Genomic DNA, 24,496 nt, shown 5'->3' with positions numbered 1-24,496 from the left:
TGACTTCTGCCGATCAGATATTGATAGCCCATCAATGCAAACATATTGGACAACCCCTTTAAAATAATTTTGGAGCATCCTCTGACAGAACTCTGCATTGTGCTAATCCTCTGTTATTCCTCCTGGAAATGTATGAATAAATTGACAACTGTAGGATAGGCCATCGGTACTAAAACAGACATGTCAGAAATAAGCCCGGCCCCTCTCCCAAACCTGCGGAGCGTAATACGACAGCAAAAAGCAGTATTAAACAAGGCATTCGTTTTATTCGCGAGAAGCGACTGCAATTTCACAATGGAATGATAACAAAAACAAGAAAAAAAAAAATATATATAAAACAATACATAAAGTATGTGTACCCCAACCGACCGGGGGCAAATAAGTGGCCTATACGGTCTTAAAATCCAGACGTCAGCGTCCATAATGGGCGACTCTCGCCCACATTCTCCGTTATCAGGGAATGGCATTGAAGTCTTGTGAAATTGACTTTTTTTTCTTCTTTTTTTACAGTTAAAAAGACAAGGGAGCATTTCCTTAACCCCTGAGCTACCAGAGGCATTTATAACAACCCTTTAAACAAAGGGATTAAGTGGAGAGGCCAGGAGAGGCACTGAAATCTCGCAGAGAGAAGGTGCTAAAATCATTGAAAGTTTTATTTTTTAAAAAAAAATATACAGGGCGAGTGAAGGAGCAAAGATTCACATCTGTAGCGGGTGAGTTAAGACTATGGATGCAAGACTATGGCTGGTTCTGTCACAGTTTCACAGTTCCTGGGGGGAGGCTGTCGTTGCAGAGTCTGTAATACCGGAGGTCGTTGACCAAGCGATGCACACACTGAGTAAACGAGGGCAGGTCCTAGAAGGAGGGACAGAAGACTATGGTCATTCATTTATTTCTTGGTGCCACTTAAAAAAAAAAAAAAAAAAAGGCTTCCAGGCATTTTAAGTGAGTGCCTATCCTATGGATCAGACCTTAAACGTATGATCGGTTGGGGTCCAACCCTTGGGACTGTATGAGGCGACGCAGTCCGCATGTGTCGTCTTCCCTTCCTCTTCCTGCTCGCCATAGACAGCAGCAGCGAGCAGGAAGAGACCGCATGTGCACACTGCGCGCGTGCAACGTCTCCTCTGACAGCTGATTGGCGGTGGTGCTGGGTGTCAGATCCCCACTGATCTGATATTGATAGGTCATCAATATTATAAAGCCCGGACAACCCCTTTAAGCACAGGGCCGTATACATACATAAGCGTGGCTGTGCCAGGCACCCATTCATGTGAAAGGATGAGCGGCAGTACCAGACACAGCTACACTCATATACGGCGCTGTGTCTGGAATAACAAAGAAGGGACTTCAGCAAGAAGCACGGCCAGTTCCTCCTAAAATCTGGTGGGGGGGGGGGGGGGGTCCCAGGGATCTGACCCCCACTACACACACACACACACCGATTGCCTTATCGGGCGCAGCCACTGTGCGTGGTACTATGCGTAGCTCTGTCCCGTTCCAGTGAATGGGGCAGAGTTGCATGTAGTACCAGGTACTGCCACTACAGGGCACTGTGCCTGTAATGAAGAGGCAGCAAAGCTCCACAGTCCCTACACACAGTTCCAATAGTTGGTCCCCCATTATTCTGACATTGATGGTCTATCTTAAGGATAAAAAGGATAGCGCCTCAATATTAAAATCCTGGAAAACCCCTTTAAGCAGTTTTTTTATTTTAAATTCCCAGATCTGTAGACACAAGTTATCCTCACCCGTTCAATTTTAAAGTTGCGGGCAAGGACATTCTTCTGACCGCTTTCAATGCCCTGGCAGCCGGCTAAGAATTCAGGTAAGAAGGCAGAGAAGAAAGTGCTGAAGTCCACAGACGCCATGTTGTAGACGGCAATGCCTATTTCCTCCTGGAGAAGATCATGGGACTTGTGGATAAGAACCTGAAGTAAAACACTGACGAACTGCGGCAGCATCATGGCCCGGAACAGCTTCTAGAAGAGACCGAGAAAATGACAAGTGATGAGAGGGATGGGAGGGAGCCAAGGACCACACTTATGCTGCACGGTGGCTCAGTGGTTAGCACTGGTGCCTTGCAGCGCTGGGGTCTTAGGTTCTAATCTGACCAAGGACAACATCTGCATGGGGTTTGTATGTTCTCCCGTTTCCTCCCACACACCAAAAAAAAAAATATATATATACTGACAGGGACCTTAGATTGTGAGCCCCACTGGGGACAGTTGGATGCTAATGTCTGTAAAGAGATGCGGAATATAGTAGCGCTATATAAGTGCATAAAAAAATATATATAAAAAAAAAAAAGTATAAGCAGTAATCGAGCACACGATTCTTCGAGACGATTGGCTGCTCGTTAGTGGAGGTGAGGCGCTGCATTTACAAGCAGCGGTCACCTCCACAGTATGAGGGCGAGCCCTGGCGGCTGCTGCTACTGTACACCTTACCTTATGATACAGTTTGTGTTTGCTGTTCAGGGTCTCCAGATAACCAAGATTTTGCTTAAAAACATGGATGTCCGGCTGCAGAAATGACTGACCAAATGCCTGGGGAGGGAAACGTAGGAGAGAATTACAGTCCGAGTTAAACAATATTTTAGGACAGTTTTTTCTCCATATAACGACAGCAAGAGCATATAAGACAAAACGGTATGAAAAACGTTCCAACCAATGAAACCAACTAACTGAACAGTGGCCCACCTCGCTCTATCCCCTCCATTCCATCAGTATCAGGGGGATCTCAGAGGGCTCAGCCCTAACCTTTCACTTTTTTGGTGGGGTTATTTTCAGGACACTAGGTTCATTTTAACACATTTGTTTTAATGAAGTATCAGATTGGGTTCTCTGTTTTTTGGCCTAGTTTTGATACCGATTATGTAACGTTTCAGGTGAACAGGGTCGCAAGTCAAACATGGAGGACATTCACTCTTTAACCCCTTAAGGACACGGCCCTATTTCACCTTAAGGACTTGGCCATTTTTTGCAAAACTGACCAGTTTCACTTTAAGTGCTGATTACTTTAAGGGTACTTTCACACTAGCGTTTTTCTTTTCCGGCGCTGAGTTCCGTCCTAAGGGCTCAAATCCGGAAAAGAACTGATCAGTTTTATCCTAATGCATTCTGAATGGAGAGTCAGTCCTTCAGGATGCATCAGGATGTCTTCTGTTCAGTCTTTTTGACTGATCAGGCTTTTCAGAAAAACGTAGTATGTAGTATTTTTACCTCCGGCCAAAAAGCCTGAACACTTTGACTGAACGCCTGATCAGGCTTTTTTCCCATTGACTTGCATTAACGCCGGATCCGGCCCCGTGTGTTCAGTCAAAACGGATCTGGCTTTTGCATGTTAAACCCGAAAAATGTGAAAAAAAAGTTAAAGTCCATAAATGGCGGATCCGTTTTTTCCAATGCATTTTTCCATTGTGATCGAAAGCCTGATCAGGATTCAAATGTAATCAGTTTTCACACGTTTTTCCGGATCCGGCGGGCAGTTCCGGTGTCGGAATTGAACGCCGGATTAAAACAACGCTAGTGTGAAAGTAGCTTAAAACGCTTTGACCTATCCAGGCCATTCTGGGATTGTTTTTTCGTCACATATTGTACTTCATGACACTGGTAAAATGAAGTAAGAAAAAAAATAATTTTTTTTCTATAATACATTTTCAAAAACCCAATTTTTTTTAGGGACCAGTTCAGGTCTGAAAGTCACTTTGCGAGGCTTACATAATAGAAACCACCCAAAAATGAGCCCATTCTACACCCCTCAAGGTATTCAAAACTGATTTTACAAACTTTGTTAACCCTTTAGGTGTTCCACAAGAATTAATGGAAAATAGAGATACAATTTCAAAATTTTACTTTTTGGGCAGATTTTCCATTTTAATAATTTTTTTCTAGTTACAAAGCAAGGGTTAACAGCCAAACCAAACCCAATATTATGGGCCAGATTCTGTAGTTTACCCCATATGAGGTCGTAAACTACTGTACGGGCACACGGCAGGGCGCAGAAGGAAAGGAATGCCATATGGTTTTTGGAAGGCAGATTTTGCTGGACTGGTTTTTTTGACACCATGTCCAATTTGAAGCCCCCCTGATGCACCCCTAGAGTAGAAACTCCAAAAAAGTGACCCCATTTTAGAAACTACGGGATACTGTGGCAGTATTGTTGGCACTAGTTTAGGGTACATATGATTTTTGGTTGCTCTATATTACACTTTTTGCGAGGCAAGGTAACAAGAAATAGCTGTTTTGGCACCGTTTTTATTTTTTGTTATTTATAACATTCATCTGACAGGTTAGATCATGTGGTATTTTTATAGACCAGGTTGTCACGGATGCGGCGATACCTAATATTTATGTAAGTTTTACACAATGATTTCTTTTTTGAAGCAAAAAAAAAAAATAAAAAATTTTCAGTTTTTGGGCGATTACCTTGGGTAGGGTATGATTTTTGCGGGATGAGATGACGGTTTTATTGGCACTATTTTGGGGTGCATGTGACTTTTTGATCGCTTGCTATTACACTTTTTGTGATGTAAGGTGACAAAAAATTGTTTATTTAGCACAGTTTTATTTTAAATTCTTTACATTGTTCATCTGAGGGGTTAGGTCGTGATATTTTTATAGAGCCGGTCGATACAGACGCGGGGATACCCAATATGTATACTTTTTTTTATTTATGTAAGGTTTACACAATAATATTTTTGAAACAAAAAAAATAAAAAATAAATCATGTTTTAGGGCTCTTTCACACTTGCATTCTTTTCTTCCGGCATAGAGTTCCGTCGTCGGGGCTCTATGCCGGAAGAATCCTGATCAGTTTTATCCTAATGCATTCTGAATGGAGAGAAATCCGTTCAGGATGCATCAGGATGTCTTCAGTTCCGGACCGGAACGTTTTTTGGCCGGAGAAAATACTGCAGCATGCCGCAAGGCTGGATCCGGAATTAATGCCCATTGAAAGGCATTAATCCGGATCCGGCCTTAAGCTAAACGTCGTAAGTATGCTGCTCCCCCGCTCCCCGCTACTACTATGGCAACCAGGACTTTAATAGCGTCCTAGCTGCCATAGTAACACTGAACGCATTTTGAAGACGGATCAGTCTGCAAATGCTTTCAGTTCACTTGCGTTTTTCCGGATCCGGCGTGTAATTCCGGCAAGTGGAGTACACGCCGGATACGGACAACGCAAGTGTGAAAGAGGCCTTAGTGTCTCCATATTCTGAGCGCCATAGTTTTTTTTCATTTTTTGGGCGATTATCTTAGGTAGGGTCTAATTTTTTGCGGGATGAGATGACGGTTTGATTGGCACTATTTTGGGATGCATATGACTTTTTGATCGCTTGCTATTACACTTTTCGTGATGTAAGGTGACAAAAAATTGTTTATTTAGCACAGTTTTTATTTTTTACGGTGTTCATCTGAGGGGTTAGGTCAGGTGATATGTTTATAGAGCCGGTTGAGCCCCCTATTTTTTACAATACTTCTGTATTGGAATGCATTGGCTGTGTGTATTACTTATACAGCTTCCGGCCTGTGAGATCTAGGGGGCTGGATCTCACAGGCTCGTCACTGGAAGGCAGCGCGATGCCTTCCATGCCATTGGGTCCCCCCTACAGCCGCATGGGGACCCGATGGCACCGCAGGTCTGAATTGACATGCGGTTTGCGGCGATCGCCAATACGGGGGCCCCCGGCGTTGCAACAGGATGCCCGCTGAATGATTTCAGCGGGCATCCTGTTCCTATTAACCCCCGCTGCAATGTACTTTTAAAGTTAGGACGTACCGATACGTCCCGAGTCCTTAAGGACTCAAACATGGCGTACCAGTACGTCCTACGTCCCTAAGGGGGTTAAAGTCCTCTTTGCAGGTCAAATTAGGCTGTGGATACGAGTGTGGATGACATTTATTCAATTTTCATCAACACTGCTGGTGCTGTAAAATGCTGCACACAAATTTACTTGGATCTACTGGACGTAAATGCTGCAGATTTGACAGAATCATACGATGGACACATAGATGTCTGTTACAAGAGCTCAGATAATGACTGTTATATGTTGTGAGGTTACTATTTAATAACAGCAAGCAGAGATCTTGTGGGGGGGGGGGGGGCCCCCAAGGCCTCAATAACGTTTCATTATACAATAAAGAACCTTCATTTGCTCAAAAGGGAATATCCCTTTAATTATGTAGCCAGTGCAGCGGATGAGACTTCTCGGAAACTATGCAGAAGGGTTGCTGCTTTCGTGCTTCAAAGTGCCCCTGAGCAACCAGACCTGGAATCTGCCATGGGAAATGTGTTCTCTTCGCTCTGCTTATATAAGGAATGGGGTTGAGTGCTGACCTGCATGACACCGATGAACTGCGCCTGGTTCTCCATGGGCTCATCGCCGCCACCGTCTCGGTGCACACTGGCTAGAACAGAGGATCGGTAGAAATACCTCCAATTGTGATGCAGGAGCTGGAACAGCAGCTCAAATAGCTCCGCTTTCACATCGGGGGATGGCCGCTGCGGGGGGAGACAGACATCAGCGGATGGAAATTACAAATTGTCAAAGAGCAAAGCAATCAATGATCACTTACCTCTGCAATAATAGGGTAGAGCTGCTCCATGCACAGGGACAAAATATTTGGCAGGAAAGGTTTAAAGGCTGGACCAGGTTCCTGGACTACGACCTGCAGGATCTTGAGAAACCTTTCAACCACATGGCAGCCGGCACTGCCTTCCTGTAGTAAACTCTCTGCCAGCTGCTCCCTGCAGACATGGTGCGATATAATAATGAGCACTGGACACGTTAAGGCTCAGTTCACATCCCCAATATATATCTATGAAGTGTCCATAGGCATATATGCCAAAAAAGTGTATTTTTTTTAATGTACGCTGGGCTGGTATGGTCCTTTTAATTAACTGCATATGAAAAGCATAGTCTTCTTTGCTTTCCTATGCACAGGAGCAAAGGGAGTCAATAGTTACTATGTAGCGGCATATGTTGGAGGTATGGTATGTGTTGGGGTACATTCCCAACGTATACCTCTGACAAGAAGAAAAATTATATATATATATATATATATATATATATATATATATATATATATATATATATATATATATATATATATATATCCCCTTAGGCTAGTTTCACACTGTCACACTGGCGTTAGGCACCTCCGGCATGCTCTTCCGGCAGGGAGCAGTCTAGGTCCGGCACTACCAGATGCTAGCCGACACTCGCCGGGCCCATTCACTATAATGGGGACCAGCAGAGAGATCCGGCCACAACCCGGCAAACAGTGAGAATCGGCCAGACGAAAACCGCCACGAGTATCAGCATATTTACTGGGTTGCGGCCAGATCTCCACCGGTCCCCATTATAGTGAATGGGGCCAGACGGAATTCCAGCAGCGCAGGGAACAGCATGCCGAATCTGCAAAGCGCAAAATGTGAACAGGGCCTTACCCGATCCACATGGGACACAGCGAGTGGCGGGCAGAGTATGGTTACCTGGTAAACATGTTGAGGAAGGTCTGTATAATCTGCTCCGTAAATGGCACCCCCATTTGCACCCTGAGTCCTTGGAATAAGGCCAAGAAAAAGCTGAGCATCTCCTCGGTCACATCTAGGAGAGGAAAAATCTCATGATGACACGTACAAAAACGAACAATGCATGCAGCGGCAGGTCCCAGTATGCCAGTGTGACAGAATCTCCCTTTTGTATGGAGCACCCATCCTTCTTCCAACAAGACCCGCTCTAATTTTGCTATATAGCACTTGTTCATTGTACATAACGTAAGGGAATGCGGCTGCTAGACAAGAGCCTTGTGTGACCCCTCTGGGGAAGGCAGAAGTCTGAGGGACGGAGTGGTTCCCGACTAAGGCGTTATATTTTGCGGGTTCTCTATATCAGGTCGCTCTCCTGACAATACCACCTATACCTCGTGTTACCAGGTCTATTCATAGACATTAGATCATGCTGGCATTTCTTCAGGATGACTCTGAGCCAGATGGCTATGGGGACTAGCTAAAGTGGTTATATACATTAGATAGCCATCCCTGTCCCCCTCAAACATATAGACTTGTATGATTGATTTTTTTATGAGGCAAAAGAGAACAGCAGTAAAAGGGAAATAATAATCTCCCAAGCAACAAAGGACTGGACGTGTTGAATTCCAACATGCTTGATCCTACCCCGATATCTTGGCAGATACAGGTTAAGGTGTATGGAGACCGACAAGTTGGGATGGAGTAATCACAAGTTTTTTTCTGTCTGCTTCCACTGCTAAATGAAGCAAAATCTGACAGGTTCCGAGTATCCCTCTCCACACAAAATGTAGGTGGGATACTGGAGATTTGTCTGCACATTTTTTATTTTTAAGAGTACACAATTCTTTCTATAAGTTTCTTTAAAAGGGACATATTGCTAGGTTACGGCATTAGTTTATGGTCGGAATTTAAAGGGGTTGGCCCATCTCATACAGGATATGTCACCAATGTCAGATAGGTGCGGGTCACTTAGATGGGACAGGCACCTATCTCTAAAACAGAGCCCCCAGAGTGAAGGACAGCGCACCATAGCACGCTCTCTATTCACTTCTATGGGGGTGCCGAAAAGAGCCGAGCGAGCTCAGCCATTTCCAGAACGCCAGTAATAAATGGAGGGAGCACACGGCGAGCGCAGCCACCACTCCATTCACCTCTATGGGAGTTCCAAAAACAGCTGAGCCAGCGCTCTTATAGAAGCAAATGGAGGGTGGCCACTCTTGCACAGTGCACCCTCGTTCACGTGTGGGGCCCCCAACCCCATTCTACAAACAGGTGCAGGTCACAGAGGTGGGACATGCATCTATCCAACATTGGTGGCATGCACTAGCAACATTCCACTAAAGTGTAGGATAAACCAACCCCTTTAATATTGCTACATGCCAATTTCTCCCATGAAGGCCGTGCATGGGTTAAAGGTGAGGGGACTGATATCCTATAGTAATTACATAACAAAAGGAAATCAGGATATATAAGAGCTACTAAATAGGTCTAAGAAGAGCCTCATACCCGACTGGTGAATGTACGTAGGGAAGAGGGCAAGGGAGAGCTGGGCCGACTCCTGCATAGACTGGTAACAGATCTGCCGAGATTTGGTGCCCTCGCCAGAGATGTTCTCCACAATGTCCTTCAACACACCTAATGTCTGACAGATAACACGCTTAGCTAGGGGGAGGAAAATAAAATAAAATTATAAGTAAGCAAAAAATGCACAAGTTCAGAAAGGAATGCAATGCTATGGGTGTGGGTCTGCTACTCACTGGCCTCATGTTGTCCCTTCCGCTGAGGAGGAGCAGAACCCTTCAGTTGGCGATAGTCTCGGGTCAAGCTGTTCAGGAGACTGGCATGATGACTTGAGCGCTCTGCCCACTGCTGCTCTGCCTCTGAGACATTTGGCCATGGGAGAAGGAGAATATTAGACAGAGCGCGACATAGCAGCACCTGAGCCTGCAAGAGACAAAAAAAGGAATCATTCCCGATTGACTATAGATAATGGAGGCTCACTACGAAACCAGAAAATATCACATTTACTAGGACAGGTCCTTTGATAAGGATCCTGTCAAGGAGAGCTTCATTAGACAGGTTGATACCCAGGTAACGATCCCACAATATCAGTCTCTATGGCATCCCACAGAAAACGTCCTGATTGATAAGATACGTGGCTCAAATATTTCTATTCATCTCCCCTTCTAACAAGTGCAGGTCCTTGCAACATAAAAGCCTGTGGATAGGTGATAACGGATAACCTCTTTAGGGCTCATGCAGACTGTGCTGTGCATTGGGGACTGCAAATTGTGGTCCCAAAAATGCCACGGAAGTGGCCTGTAGTGCTTCCATGGCCTTCTGATACATATCTTCCGGATTGCTGACCCATTCAAATCAACGGTTCCACATTCATGATAGGGATCGTGTGAATGAGCTCTTCAGCTGCTGTCAGGTTTAGGTTGCATTCACGTTGTTTGCAGCATATGTTGGGATTTCCCAGTGCATTTCTCCAATGTGTGAAACTGCAGAGGCATGCAGTGGTACACATATAAAAAAAAATAATAAAAGTATACTGCACACTTGAGATGAGCAAATAGATTTGTACGAAACTTATACATTTATAAAAACAGCCTGCTTGAGCAGCGAGGAGCTGTTGATCTGAGTAACGGCACATGTGCTAAGGATACACATACTACTACCCAAGCAGCGCAGATGCCAACTGTGCATTCACAGCTACATTTCCAGGTACCACCTGCACAGTTGGCATCTGTGCCACTCAAGTAGCAAGAAGTGTAGCAGCTCATGCATAGTCGCACTGGGTAGCAGCAGCATATCCTCTTGTGCCGCTACATAGAGCAACAGCGCAGGTGCGTGTTCAATCAAGGAGGAGGGGGAAGTCTTTTGAGTAGAAGAGCCAGCCCCTCACTCCAGGTTGAGTATGTATGCATGTGAGTGAGTGAGTGAGTATGCATGTGAGTGAGTGAGTGAGTATGCATGTGAGTGAGTATGCATGTGAGTGAGTATGCATGTGAGTGAGTATGCATGTGAGTGAGTGAGTATGCATGTGAGTGAGTGAGTATGCATGTGAGTGAGTGAGTATGCATGTGAGTGAGTGAGTATGCATGTGAGTGAGTATGCATGTGAGTGAGTGAGTGAGTGAGTATGTATGCATGTGAGTGAGTGAGTATGTATGCATGTGAGTGAGTGAGTATGTATGCATGTGAGTGAGTGAGTATGTATGCATGTGAGTGAGTGAGTGAGTGAGTATGCATGTGAGTGAGTGAGTGAGTGAGTATGTATGCATGTGAGTGAGTGAGTGAGTGAGTATGCATGTGAGTGAGTGAGTGAGTATGCATGTGAGTGAGTGAGTATGCATGTGAGTGAGTGAGTATGCATGTGAGTGAGTGAGTATGCATGTGAGTGAGTGAGTATGCATGTGAGTGAGTGAGTATGCATGTGAGTGAGTGAGTGAGTATGTATGCATGTGAGTGAGTGAGTATGCATGTGAGTGAGTGAGTGAGTGAGTATGTATGCATGTGAGTGAGTGAGTGAGTGAGTATGTATGCATGTGAGTGAGTGAGTGAGTGAGTATGTATGCATGTGAGTGAGTGAGTATGCATGCATGCGAGTGAGTGAGTATGTATGCATGTGAGTGAGTATGCATGTGAGTGAGTGAGTATGCATGTGAGTGAGTGAGTATGCATGTGAGTGAGTGAGTATGCATGTGAGTGAGTGAGTATGCATGTGAGTGAGTGAGTATGCATGTGAGTGAGTGAGTGAGTGAGTATGCATGTGAAAATTATATATATATATATATATATATATATATATATATATATATATATATATATATATATATATATATATATATATATATATATATATATATACATATATACACACATACATATACACACACACATATACACATTTTGTTTACTAGATGTTCTCTGTATGGAACAACTTAGTCAACCATGCTATTCTATGGCAAGAAATAGACATTTTCCAAAACGACAGGGGCCAAAAACAAGCTCCACAGCACAATACGAGATGCGCAGTGTAACGCCGTAAAACCACATCAATTTCACTCCAGGCCTAAGAAATGTATTGTTGAATATGCAACATCTTGCAGCATTAACTGGATGATACATGAGGTTACATCACTACTGCAGCAGTCACAGAAGCTGAAGATGTAACGGATAGGATCGGAGGGGCATTAAAAAAAAAAAAAAATATTCTACAGTTTTCAAACCATCACCTGGATCTGAATACTTTTGTAATTGCATGGAATTAAAAATGTAGCATAGGCACTGAGCTATTCAATAAAATGTATCTGTACAGCGCCACCGGCTGTTTTTTTTCTTTCTTATTTCTTTGACCTGCTCACTGAGATGGCCGCACATGCTCAGTTTCATCCTTCAACTGCCCCCTGAGCTGTGATTGCGAGCGCATGGACACGCCCCCTGAGCTGTGATTGCGAGCGCATGGACACGCCCCCTGAGCTGTGATTGCGAGCGCATGGACACGCCACCTGAGCTGTGATTGCGAGCGCATGGACACGCCCCCTGAGCTGTGATTGCGAGCGCATGGACACGCCCCCTGAGCTGTGATTGCGAGCGCATGGACACGCCCCCTGAGCTGTGATTGCGAGCGCATGGACACGCCCCCTGAGCTGTGATTGCGAGCGCATGGACACGCCCCCTGAGCTGCAGCAGAAAAGACACTCCCCTTGAGCTGCCAGCTTAATATAAATCTAGCAGAGCAGTGAATGTGGAGATCTCAGGATCCATGTGAGGTGCAGGGCCGGCTCTAGCTTTGTTAGAAAGAGGTTGCCATGTACCATATGAGGTCTGATTAGAATTTTTTACATTAGTCATGGGATAACCCATTTAATAAGGAGACCCACCTCTTCTGGTAGTCTCTGTGCAGAACTGTCTGTCACACGGTTGAACACCTTCTGGACGGCAGGAATGTTGAGGAGGAATACAGGCCGCACCGTTGAAGCCACAGAGACCAGCAGATGACATGCCGATAATAGCAGCTTTTCTTGTACCTGGAAAGATTCAAGTGTAAAGGCGCTGTCTTCCAGATAATCTTCATTTAGGGACTGGCTACACAGCGACTTGTATGGCGCTACATTTTATGGAATGCATTTCAATGGTGTTGCAAATGTGACATTCTGCAACAGACAAAAAAATCCATCCAAGTCAAATGTCACATTTTCTGTGACCGTCGTGTAGCACTGCGACATCATTGAAATACATTATATCACATGTCGCTGTGTAGCTGGACCCTTTAGGGTCCATTCACACGTCCGTATGCGTTTTGCGGATCCGCAAAACACGGACACCTGAAAAGCGCGTTCTGTATTTTGTGGACCGCACATCGCCGGCACCCTAATAGAAAATGCCTTTTCTTGTCCGCAATTGTTTATTTTTTTGGGAAACGGATGTGCGGATCTGCAAATGCGGATCCGGACAGCACATTCCTGCCCCATTGAAATTGCGGAATGGATGCGGACGCGTGAATGGACCTTTACCTAACCTCGTTTTCGTCAGGACTCACCTTTGAGCTGATGAGTGTGGGTAGAGCCTCCATTGCAGTGGAGATGATGGAGACAAACTGCTGAGGGTTCTGGTGCTGAACCTCACTGTAGAATCGAGCGAGCCAGTGGGAGTAAGCTTGTAATGCTGCCAGGGACTGGGCATGGCTGCCAAAGGTAAACATCAAAGATATTATGCACTTTATAAACCTATAGGCGGATCTTGTACTCATCTTTAGTGTAAAGTGCCAGACCGCCAACTCACAAGTAACCTGCCAAGTGTAGAGCAGCCCAAGAAGAAACTCACATCTCTAAGTCAAACCTAAGTGAGATTGCCAAGATGAAATACTCACACATCGACAAGGTCTGGCTTCAGCACTGATGGCACCGCAGTTTCCATATTGTACGGTTTGAGCTCAGAGCCATACAATGTGACTTTGACCAACCTGGTAGAGACGGGGGAAAAGGGACCGATGAGAATTTTAAAGGGGGTTTTCCCGAGAGAGAAAGATTTATATAGATAATTTTTATATTAGAGAGAGATTATTTTTTTTACTAATGACCTATACTCTGGATAGATCATCAGTATCTGATCAGTGGCGGTCCGACAACCAGAACCCCTCCCCTGCTGACCAGCTGTTTGAGAAGCCACCGAACTCGCAGTAGTGCCGCGGCTATCTCCAGCTTTATCTAGGCCAGTGACGTCATGTTCATCGGTCACATGGCCTAGTTGCAGCTCATCTCCATTGAAATGAATGAGGCCGAGCTGCAATACCAAGTACAACCACTATACAATGTACAGCGCTGTGCTTGGTGAGCTGAGCGAAAGCCACGGCACTACTGCGAGCAACGGTTCTCAAACAGCTGATCGGCGGAGATCCCGGGTGTTGGAACCCCACCAATCAGATACTAATAACCATCTGGAGGAGGACAGGTCATCAGTAAAAACTCTCAGAAAACCTTTTAAACGGGTGCTAGCTTTTACCGTTCCACAACAGTAAGGGCATCATTGAAGCGGGCCTCAAACACATCCCCGATGAAGTACTCCGCGAGTCTACCGACTGCCTGGAGGAGGGAGCTGAGGTCTCGTAGGGAACAGTGCAGCCTGCGACAGTCGTTTTCTGCAGTCACATTGAGACGCTGTTCTGTAAGGGGAAGAAATATCCATTAATAACCTTATACATTATCTGGCTGCAATCTATGGAATTGCACACGCTGCAGTCTCTTACTAAATCGCCCACTAGTCACACTATCGGGGATGGGTGGAGATCATTCAATATTAAAAAGGAGTTTTCCAGGAGTGGAATATTGATGATCTACCCCCAGGATAGGTCTCCAATATTGGACTGTGGGGGTGCAACACCCGGCACTGCTATGGATCCGCTGTTTGAAGAGGGCACAGTGCTCCAGTAAGCGCTGCAGCCCCCTCACAGCTCACCAAGCACAGCTCCATACATTGTATAGTGGCTGTGCGTGGTATTGCAACCCAGGCCCACTCAATAAGCTTCAAACAGGCCATGTGACCCCTGAATATATGACATCACTCGCCTAGGAAGAGGCCGAAGCATCTCTAAACAGCTGACCTACAGGGGTGCCAAAAGTCGGCCCCACCACTGATTTGATACAGAGGGCTTATCCAGGATAGGTAGTCAGTATTATACTCTGGAAAAAATCCTTTAGAGCAATGCAGCAGCCATGGAATTAAGTTCTCCACAGACTTCCTGCAGACCACCATCCCAGCTACTGTATGCTGTTTTAGGTCAGCCTGTGATTGCTTCAACCCGGAGCCCGGAACCATTTTTGATTATTGATTTCTTCTGTAACTACATAATTTTATTTAAAATGGATTTGATAATACTCCTCTCACTGCTGAAACACCCGCTGCTCCTCCACCTCCCCCAGTATCACTTCCCACTCCTGCCAGCACAAATTCTCCCACGATTCAGTTTTCCTGTGGCATCTTTACCCTGCACATCAGTCCCTTTGCCAATTATTTTTTTTATAAATCTTTATTGCATTTTTCCAATTTTTACATAATTATTCAATAATCATCTTATTCTTACAATACATATATTACCCCAACCTCCCCACCCCTGACATTGGTTGCTCAAAAAAAAAAAAAAAATATTACTCCACCCCCCCCCCCCCCCCCCCCAAGTTTTTTTTTATTTAGCCATTTCTGCCTTAAACTGGCAAATTTTTTATATCCAATCTTCTATCCTTTGAAAAATAGAAGGCTCTGAAGGGACGATACAGAGATCTATTCTCTTCGTGCTCAAATCTCTTCGTAGATTCCCCCACCTAAGTCTATAATGATGGGACATATATATATATATATATATACACACACACACACACACACACACACACACACCTGCCAAGTATTTGCCAAAAGGACACTCTTGGCATACGCTGGGTGGATGGTGCCCTATGGACATTTTATTGCCTTCACCAAATGTAAACCAAGCCTAGAACTACAAGTCTTACCAAGTACCACTGACACTTACCTCCCCCTGTGGTTACGATGCACTGCTGTAGCCCGAGATACACGTCCAAGTTCTCCCGCAGTGCAGCAAACTGCAAGAAACCAAGACGACAAAAAACTGTTAAAAGGTGTTTTCCAGTTCCATTAAATCTTTTTCCAATGCTAAAAAAAAAAAAAAACTAAAGAAAACCTAGTCGATCCCAGGCCGCAATGCTGCACTGGTTTCTTGCTTTACCTCCTATGATGTTGTGACCGTTGCAGCCAATCACTGGTCACAGCAATGACCTCAACATTAGCCAGTGATTGGAGCCCGGTAAACAAGGATCGGGACGCTTCAGAACTTATATGCCATTATCATATTAGCCAATCACCAATGCTAGCTAAAGAAATGTGAGGACTGCCACTGAGGGATGCCAATGGTCAACTTCATCTACTTATTAGGATGCAGACCTACGGAAAAAAATTCCAACTAAGGGCCCATGCTCGGGAAACGTGGTTCGGGAGATGCGGCTGACACATGGACTGACGGGAGCTCTGCTGACCCAAACTCGCTACATTATAGCAGTATGGTCGTTTGAATCATCCTTTACAAAGCAAAAAAATATATATATATATTAATTATAGGGACCTAATTTTTGGGGACCTCAGACAGTGTCTGTAGCTCTGGAGGACCCGGCATATTCATACATTACACAAACTGCCCATTGATGTCAATGAGAACTGTGCAATGCTTCACGCTTCCTTGTGGTGGCGCTTCACGCTTCCTTGTGGTGGCGCTTCACGCTTCCTTGTGGTGGCGCTTCACGCTTCCTTGTGGTGGCGCTTCACGCTTCCTTGTGGTGGCGCTTCACGCTTCCTTGTGGTGGCGCTTCACGCTTCCTTGTGGTGGCGCTTCACGCTTCCTTGTGGTGGCGCTTCACGCTTCCTTGTGGTGGCGCTTCACGCTTCCTTGTGGTGGCGCTTCACGCTTCCTTGTGGTGGCGCTTCACGCTTCCTTGTGGTGGCGCTTCACGCTTCCTTGTGGTGGCGCTTCACGCTTCCTTGCAGGTTGCAGCCGATACCTGGGGATCCCTTATTATCAGCTGTATTATTGTGAAACCCCTCTAATATAAAAGTTACTGTCTAAACTGCAGAACGCCTATGGTCGCCTAAAGAGCCATGTCTGAGATGAGGCACTGACCTACAGTACACCTCCTAACACACAGCGCTAAGAGCCTGCAGCTCATCTACCGCTAATGAACATTCACGATCACTGAAATTACCTGAAGGAATGAAGCTTTCTCCCACCGGGGACATTAAAGTAGCAAATGAAGGGAGGTTCAGGGAAAGCCACTTACCAGAAATTCTCCAATTTACTAAAAATAAAAAAAAGGGCTATAATGCCGGAAATTGGACTGTAAAGAGAAAACGTCCGTGACCATTGGACATCAAGATCTCGGCAGACCGGAAAATAAAGAAAATAGGAGCCAGGGAGTCAATGCACGCTGGCTCCAGACGTCCCTTCATCTGCTCCATTACGGCCTTCCCCCCCCCCCCCAGAGATATAATATACTTTGGGTATCACAAGGATAGGAGTGAAAAGTGAATTATATGTAGGGGGCGAGGGTGCACATACAGGAGGTAAAGGGCGAACTGACTCGAAACATGAATTCCACCCGGGACACTGAGAACATGTAAACTGTTCCCTTATGGTCCTGTTGCAGTCTTTATATACAGAACCAATTTGTCCAATCTGCAATCAGCTGCTTTCGAGTGAAATTTTGTGATGATAATAATAATACATTTACCAGAGTACTGAAGGCATGTGTGGGGAGCAGCTCCATGATTTTGGCCACCACTTCCAAGCTGTGACGTAAATATCGTTGCCACTCTGTCTGCTGCTGTAGAACAATGTACAACACACAGGTCAGTGCAAAAGTACAGTACGTGGCACAGGATGGAAACAGGTCTGCATTCTTCTTTAAAAAAAAACACAAAAACACACACACACACAGCTCCCCCTCCTGTCCAGGGGTTGTGTGTGGTCACTGGCACACTGCCTTGTAGGTCTTTCTGAATGTAGTGATGCCTTTCACTTATGATCTGTCGGTTCATTCTGGAGAAAAACTACTTTTAAGGGTCCATTCACACGTCAGTATTTTTACCTTTCCAGATAAACGTTCCTGTTTTTTGCGGATCCGAAAATCTGGACGACATGAGGATGCTTTTAGCATGTCTTCCGCATTTTTGACGGATCCATTGACTAGAATGGCATGACGGAACGCAAAATCGGACAAATAGTAGGACAGGGTATATTTTTTTCCTGGATCCGAATAAACGGAACGGAATCGGAGAGCACCATGAGTGCTGTCCGATTATTTGCGGATTCCATTGAAAATGAATGGATCCGCATAACGTTCCGTTTTTAATCGGAACGGATGCAGAACACCAAAACGGACGTGTGAATGGACCCTAATGCATCTGAAAAGGAGCAGTTGAGTGCACTGAAGGTGGGCCCAAGCTTCTCGGTGCATCCTTGCTCCTCTTGCTTCGTCTGTCAGCCTCTCTCTCTCTCCTTGATTGACAGGGTGAAGGCTCCTGCATAGTCCTCTTGCCGGGCCCTGTCCTTCAAGAAAGAGTGAGGGGCTGGCAGAGGATACAAGAGGAGCAAGGATGCACAGAGGAGCTTGGGCCCACCTTCAGTGCACTTAACAGCTCATTTGCACATGCATTAAAAGTCAGCTGACCTAGCCATGACTGCACATCTAACCATGGCAGTAAGTCGCTTCAGCAGCAAAAAGCGGGCAGCTGTGACTGTGCCCCAACTACTTACATCATCATCTAGCGTCTCGTCGTCCAGCTCCTCCAGCTGTGTCTGGTTGTAGCGGAACTGGATGCGATTCAACACCTCAGTGAGCAGCAGCACCAGGGCATCCTCGTACCTGCGAAGGATGTAAAATGAATATGCCGCTATGACTCGAGGGCAGCAGAGACACCCCTCCACCTGTCCTCCTTACTTTTTCTATTATTCCCTTTGGGCTCATGCACACGAACGTACACTGGCACTGCCCGTGGGGCCACCATAGGCGGAGGCAGGACCCATGCACTTGAATGGGTTCCACGATCCGCAATGCAAAGAGTATTGCATGCACTACCTTTTTGCAGTGTGGAGGCACGGACAGAACCCTGTTCCACACCGCACCACAGTGATGCGGTGCACAAATGGCCGGTGCCCGTATATTGCGGAAAGGCCTTATGAGGGAGACAGAAATCACATTTAACACAAAGACTTCCCACTGAACTTCAGCTCCTTGTAAGCCCCCGGCATCACGAAAACCCTCACCTGCCAATAATGGCCTCTCTGTCTTCAAGCCGGTTTCTTATCTTGTTTGTTAGATAGTCTAAGAAGAGCGCCCAGATATCGAGACACGAGAGGTAACCTTCATGTGTCGGCTGCAGGAGGCAAATACCACAGATCAAGTACATGAGCAGGAGACAGAAAAATAACCTGACAAATAGACATCTAAGGCTACATGCACACAAACGTTTTTTTTCCCCATTTCCGTTCTTTTTTTGCTTTCCATATACGGAACCATTCATTTCAATGGATCCGCTCCGCAAAAAAAAAAAAAAAAAAAAAAAAGGTACTCCATATACCTGGGCTGCTGCTCCCCCTTTAGTCAAGAGTGTTTTTTTCAGGTTCCATACAGTCAGACCGATCTCTCCTATGGAGGATGTCCTTTGTTCACTACCGATCGCTTATATAAGATTTTACGGCGATGTAGAATAAACCGTCAACCTGGAGTGTATTCTCGGCTGACAATCAAACCTCCGACCCAGCCATTTAACCCCCTGACCATTACAGGGGTTGTCCGGGAATTAAAATTGATGACCTATCCTCAGGATTGGAGGGGGTCTGACACACAGGACCCCTACTGATCAGCCTTTTAGAGGAATCCGGGCGCTCCGAGTGCCGTGACCTCTTCCCAGGCCATGTGACGTCACCGTACATCGGTCACATGGCTTAGTTGCAGCTCAGCCCCCTTTAAATCAAAAAGGGGCTGAGCTGTAATACCAAGCACAGCTGCTATACGATGCACGGCACTGCTTGGCAAGTGCTCAGGAGGCCGGCACATTCTTGAGAGCTCCGGTGAGTGCCGCAGCTTTCTGGGACATGGACCTCTGCCCACGTGATATTGAGGACCTATCCTGTGGATAGATCATCAATATTTGCCGGACAACCCCTTTAAGGCCAAAAATAAATAAAGAACTCATGTGCAGTCAATGCTTGGGGCCAAGGGCTATACCTACACATTAGATGTATGTCAACCGGACTTAATGATTTTGGTGGGATCAGTCATCCAACTAATTTTGCAGAGGGGGAGCTTTCAGATACTTGCTGTATGGAAAGAGGTAGCCATTGGGTAGTTGAATTTCAACATTCCTGACCCTTTTTGTTTTCGGAGAGGAATAAGCCACCGCCAGATTAGTCTGGCAGTGAATTACTCCCCTCCTATTTAACTGCTCCAGACAACCTTCGAATGGTCTACAGCAGTGTTTCCCAACCAGTGTGCAGTCCAGCTGTTGCAAAACTACAACTCCCAGCATGCCTGGACAGCTTTTGGCTGTGCGGGAATGCTGGGAGTTGTAGTTTTGCAACAGCTGGAGGCACACTGGTTGGGAAACACTGGTCTACAGGACCATACTGTACCAAGAGCATCCCTCTTATTTTCTATAGGGGCTTGTTGCTTCTAGAAGAGAAGATCTGAAAAAGATTGCAACCGACAGAATCCCCCCCAAAGTCTACAGCTCGTAAGACACAGCTCTGCAATGTGGATGAGGCCCAAGGTAAACGCTGCTTGAACCTTAAAGGGACCTTAGCGGAGTCCAACACATTACCTGATGAAAGGTGTATTTGAAGAGCAATGACAGGAACTCAACTACAGGGAACTGGGCATTCGATTCTATCCTCCTCAAGTGGACGCTAACGAAAAGCCGAAGGAAGTCTGTAAACTTTTCCACATAACTGTAACGACATGAAGAGGCAAACGATGAAAAGCCCACTCCCCCAATACGGCCCACAAGTAAAGATCTGCAGGTCTGGACTCTGGGAAAGCTGGGTGTCAGAGGGTAATGGAAGCCATCCAGCCTTCCTTGACATAACAGATACAGTAATGACCCTGAAAGAACTGGTTACTCAAGAAGCGATGCCACAGCCTTGGGCACGCCGTGACCTCATTAGATTGGGGTGACCAGAAATTGTGGGGCATCACAAGTCACAACACTAACGAGCCAGCATCGGCGCCTATGGTATGGCATTGGTTGGAGCCAGGCGCACACTGAAGGGCACTGCTTTTATGTGGTATATAGCAAAGAAAATGCAATTATTGTTGAGCTGCAAGAACGATACATGCCACGGATCTGAAGTAGTGAGAATTATCGTAAAAGGAAGGACAATACAACGTATCCTGCGGCAAATGAAGAACGACTTGACCGGTACAAAGTTTCTGATCCTTCTCGTATCCGATTCTCTCTTTAATACTTAAACATTTACTGAGAAATACAGGGAAAGTATCAATTAAATGTCTCAATGTAGCTCGACAGGGCAGTCAATATTAAAAATCTCCTAGTTCCTTTGTATACAGCTCTTAGGCAGACCTGTGTCTCCATGGTTACAGACTACAAAGAAACCCCGTGTGTAGTCTGATTGTGCCATATTTTTAATCTCATGCAACCCTAAGGTCCTGTATTGTATCGGGAAGGAAGCGTTCCTTTCGGCAATCACCTGCTCATCAGCGAAGGAGACCACTGCTATTACATGCAGCGATCTCCTCCACAGTATGGGGAAGAGCAGAGCAATCTCTAATGCCATCGCTCGTCCCCATACAGAATCATTATTTGCCAACAGCAGATCGTGATTAGACAGCACGATCCTGCCGCCAGCAAGCAACGATTTTGTAGCCTGCTTAAAAAAATTACGATTACCCGATGAACGAGCGTTTGCTCTTTCGTTGGCACTTTTACACAGGAAAATCTTCGCTGACTACTGTTAGTACGAACGCATGTTAGCAATGATCTGCCTGGTATCCAGGTGTAATACAGCCCCCTAAGGCTCTAGGATCCTAGCATGTAATCGGGAATCGCACTCAGACGGCCATATGTTGTCCACAAAAATGCGGACCTGTTTTTTTTGCGGACAGTTAGGCATGTCCGCAAAAAAAACGGATTGCATTCTGCTTTTTTTGCGGACCCACAGAATTCAATGGGGCCCGTCCTGATTTTCACTGACAAATATAGGACGTTTTATTTTTTTATGCGGAGCCATAGAACAGAAGATAAAGGGCCCCGTAGAAGTGAATAGGTCTGCATCTAATCTGCAACAAAACGGATCCGCCTTTTTGCGGACAGCATACAGCAGTCTGAATGAGCCCTAAAAAGGAAATGTTTGAGATTTTGATGTCCTATCCTCAGTATAGGTCGCCAGTACCTGATAAGTGGGGGGTCCGAATCCTGGCGCCCCTGGCGATCAGCTGTGTGAAAAGGCTATTACTAAGCCATGTGACATCACGTTCATCGGTCACATGGCATAAGCGCAGTTCAGTCTCATTCAGATGAATGGGGCACAGTTGCAATACCAATACCTGAGGACAGCCAATATTAAAGGGTGATGCTAGGAAGGCTCCTCCCCGTCGTGGCCAGCTATTGGCTGCCCATCCCAACACCCACCCCCCAGATGTTTTCATCCACGTGACGGGGAGATGCAGCGGCGGCCCTGCCGGTATGAGAAGCAATGCGGGTGCCGAGGAGGTAACACATCTGTGAGGGGCCTGGGCATACGGGGGACATTATAGATCCTGGATAATCCCTTTAAACACCCGGAAAATCCCTTTCATATTAGATCTGCACTGATTTCTCACAGAGAAAGTCATTCCAATTGTTGCCACTATTCCCAGCCAAAGTGATCCAGAACCACACTCCTACCTGTCCCTTTTTGCTTGCCTACCAAATGTATACAAGCAAGAAGAGAAAGATCGTAGCACGACTGCAAATCAGACGACACAGGGGTTGTTTGTAGTCTGTTGCCACGGAGACACATGGGTATGCAAAGGCGCTATGGACACAGATCTTTTAACCAAGGTCATTTGCAAAGTTGCTATATATTGCATGGAGATAAAACAGTGAATGCGTCCGTCCCCTTTAAAGTCATTCACATTCTGAATTTTCTTTTAAAATAGTGCTACCATAAAAACCACGAGTACCTCTCATCCAGCTCCTCCAGGCGACTGCGCACACTGTGGGCATTCGTCTCTCGTGTAATCCTCTGCAAGAGGTAGAAGGTCTGCTGGCACACGCGTAACAGATATTCCTGGAACTCCAGGGGGACACAGTTCTTGCACATCAGTTCATTAATACAAGACATTGCTAAGACCCCCAGTCGGTTACAGTCTTGCTGAGAGGTGGGCAAAGTCAATGGTATGGGAGGGCTACTGCTGCCACCACCGTTCATGGTGACGGCGTTGGTGTTGTTGACGGTATGAGTCCTTCGTGACCGGGTGTCGCAACCCAGGCGGGCAAAGTGAAAGATTGTGGTAAGCAGGGAGGGGGTGATGCTGGCGGAAAGGGGGATCCAACTGAAGAGATGCGAGAGGCACTCGAGGGCCAGGGCACAAATACGCTCACTTTCAGCTTCCAGGCTCGGAGGTGGTTGGCTCAGCTGCTTTGCCAAGGCGGGGGTGTGCACAAGGTTACTGAGGAGGTCTTCTACAAGGTGGAAAAGGGAAAAAAAATAAAAAATTCAGACCAATGAGAAAGCATCACTGCAGGTATTAGTGACCCCTACAATGATGCTGACAGCCTCTTCACGATTGCACATTGTCGCTATGGTAACAGACTACAAACACCTTACGTAGTCACGCTCCCATCTGCTACTTGCCAACATACATTCAGTAGGTTAGCAAGAACTAAGGCATAGATGGAACTGGAGTAATTGTAGGATCAGACTACGCATTGTTTGCTTGTAGTCTGTTACCATGGCACCAAGTAAAAAAAAAAAAAAAAGCGTTACAAAGTTGCTTGCTTCATCTTACGTTTTAGAGCAGTAAAGAAGATGAAGTCATTGGCATTAGGGGAAGCGTCTCATTTTATCGAACTCCATATGAGTGCAACCCAATGGAGACATCTACTGCATATAAAAGTCGATGATTGCTACGGAATATTTTTTTCATTATTATTATTATTATTATAATAATGCCCCTTTCCCTTGCATTCCTTCGTAGTTTCAAGGTCATCCACTTGGAACTTTATTACTGCAAATTCCTGACATTTTCTCCCCCTATGAAATCTCTGTCCGTATCATTACGCTACACATCTCAAGGATGCTTCCAGCAAGGCAGAAGTCATTAGCACGCAGCAGACTCTGCCCACCGCTGGCACCGACCCATCCATCCAGGCCCAGCGCAGTTCATTTGCGGGAAATTTTATATTTTTGCATGAAAAGAAAAACAAATTCTTCATGTGTGCAGCTTGACTAAAAAGAAGTAATGTATGCAGGCGGAATATTGAAGAGATTATTTTTCAGTTGAGAACATTTTCTAGTTTCTGGATTACCATTATAGGTAGTGAGGAGATAATGATATTAGCATACTAAAGGCTCATGCACACAACCGTATCCGTTCGGCAGTCCGCAAGTCACGGGTCCTGGCCGAGTGCATGCCACCATTTCTTTTTTAACTCCTGCAGAAATGTCCTATGGACAAGACTAGACCACGTTCTATCTTGTCTACAAGGCCACGGAACGAACGGACGTATGGATGCGGACAGCAAACCGTGTGCTTTCCACATCTTTTGCGGCCTCATTGAAATGAATGGGTCTGAAAAAAATGCGGATTCGGACTGAACATAGGGTTGTGCGCATGAGCCCTAACATTGCATCCTAAGAGAAGCCACAGCTTGAGGCCAGATATTGCATC

At 45.7% G+C, this 24,496-nt stretch overlaps 1 protein-coding gene across 1 annotated transcript in view; it reads right to left on the bottom strand.

The window, feature by feature from the left end:
- Window positions 1–241: 241 nt before the first annotated feature.
- XPO6 (exportin 6) overlaps window positions 242–24,496 on the bottom strand; it is a 38,603-nt gene continuing 14,348 nt past the window's right edge. Inside the window, 18 exon segments of the mRNA XM_044304332.1 lie at window positions 242–855; window positions 1,752–1,982; window positions 2,451–2,549; window positions 6,343–6,507; window positions 6,582–6,753; window positions 7,501–7,615; window positions 9,046–9,201; window positions 9,297–9,483; window positions 12,428–12,574; window positions 13,087–13,231; window positions 13,417–13,509; window positions 14,049–14,208; window positions 15,571–15,640; window positions 17,336–17,428; window positions 18,361–18,469; window positions 18,871–18,980; window positions 20,427–20,553; window positions 22,787–23,285. Coding sequence (XP_044160267.1) covers window positions 754–855; window positions 1,752–1,982; window positions 2,451–2,549; window positions 6,343–6,507; window positions 6,582–6,753; window positions 7,501–7,615; window positions 9,046–9,201; window positions 9,297–9,483; window positions 12,428–12,574; window positions 13,087–13,231; window positions 13,417–13,509; window positions 14,049–14,208; window positions 15,571–15,640; window positions 17,336–17,428; window positions 18,361–18,469; window positions 18,871–18,980; window positions 20,427–20,553; window positions 22,787–23,285 — 2,780 coding nt within the window. The 3' untranslated portion in view covers window positions 242–753.

Source organism: Bufo gargarizans, chromosome 8 (genome assembly GCF_014858855.1).
Source record: "Bufo gargarizans isolate SCDJY-AF-19 chromosome 8, ASM1485885v1, whole genome shotgun sequence".
Classification (NCBI taxonomy): Eukaryota; Metazoa; Chordata; class Amphibia; order Anura; family Bufonidae; genus Bufo; species Bufo gargarizans.
This window is presented reverse-complemented; position numbering and strand designations above follow the sequence as displayed.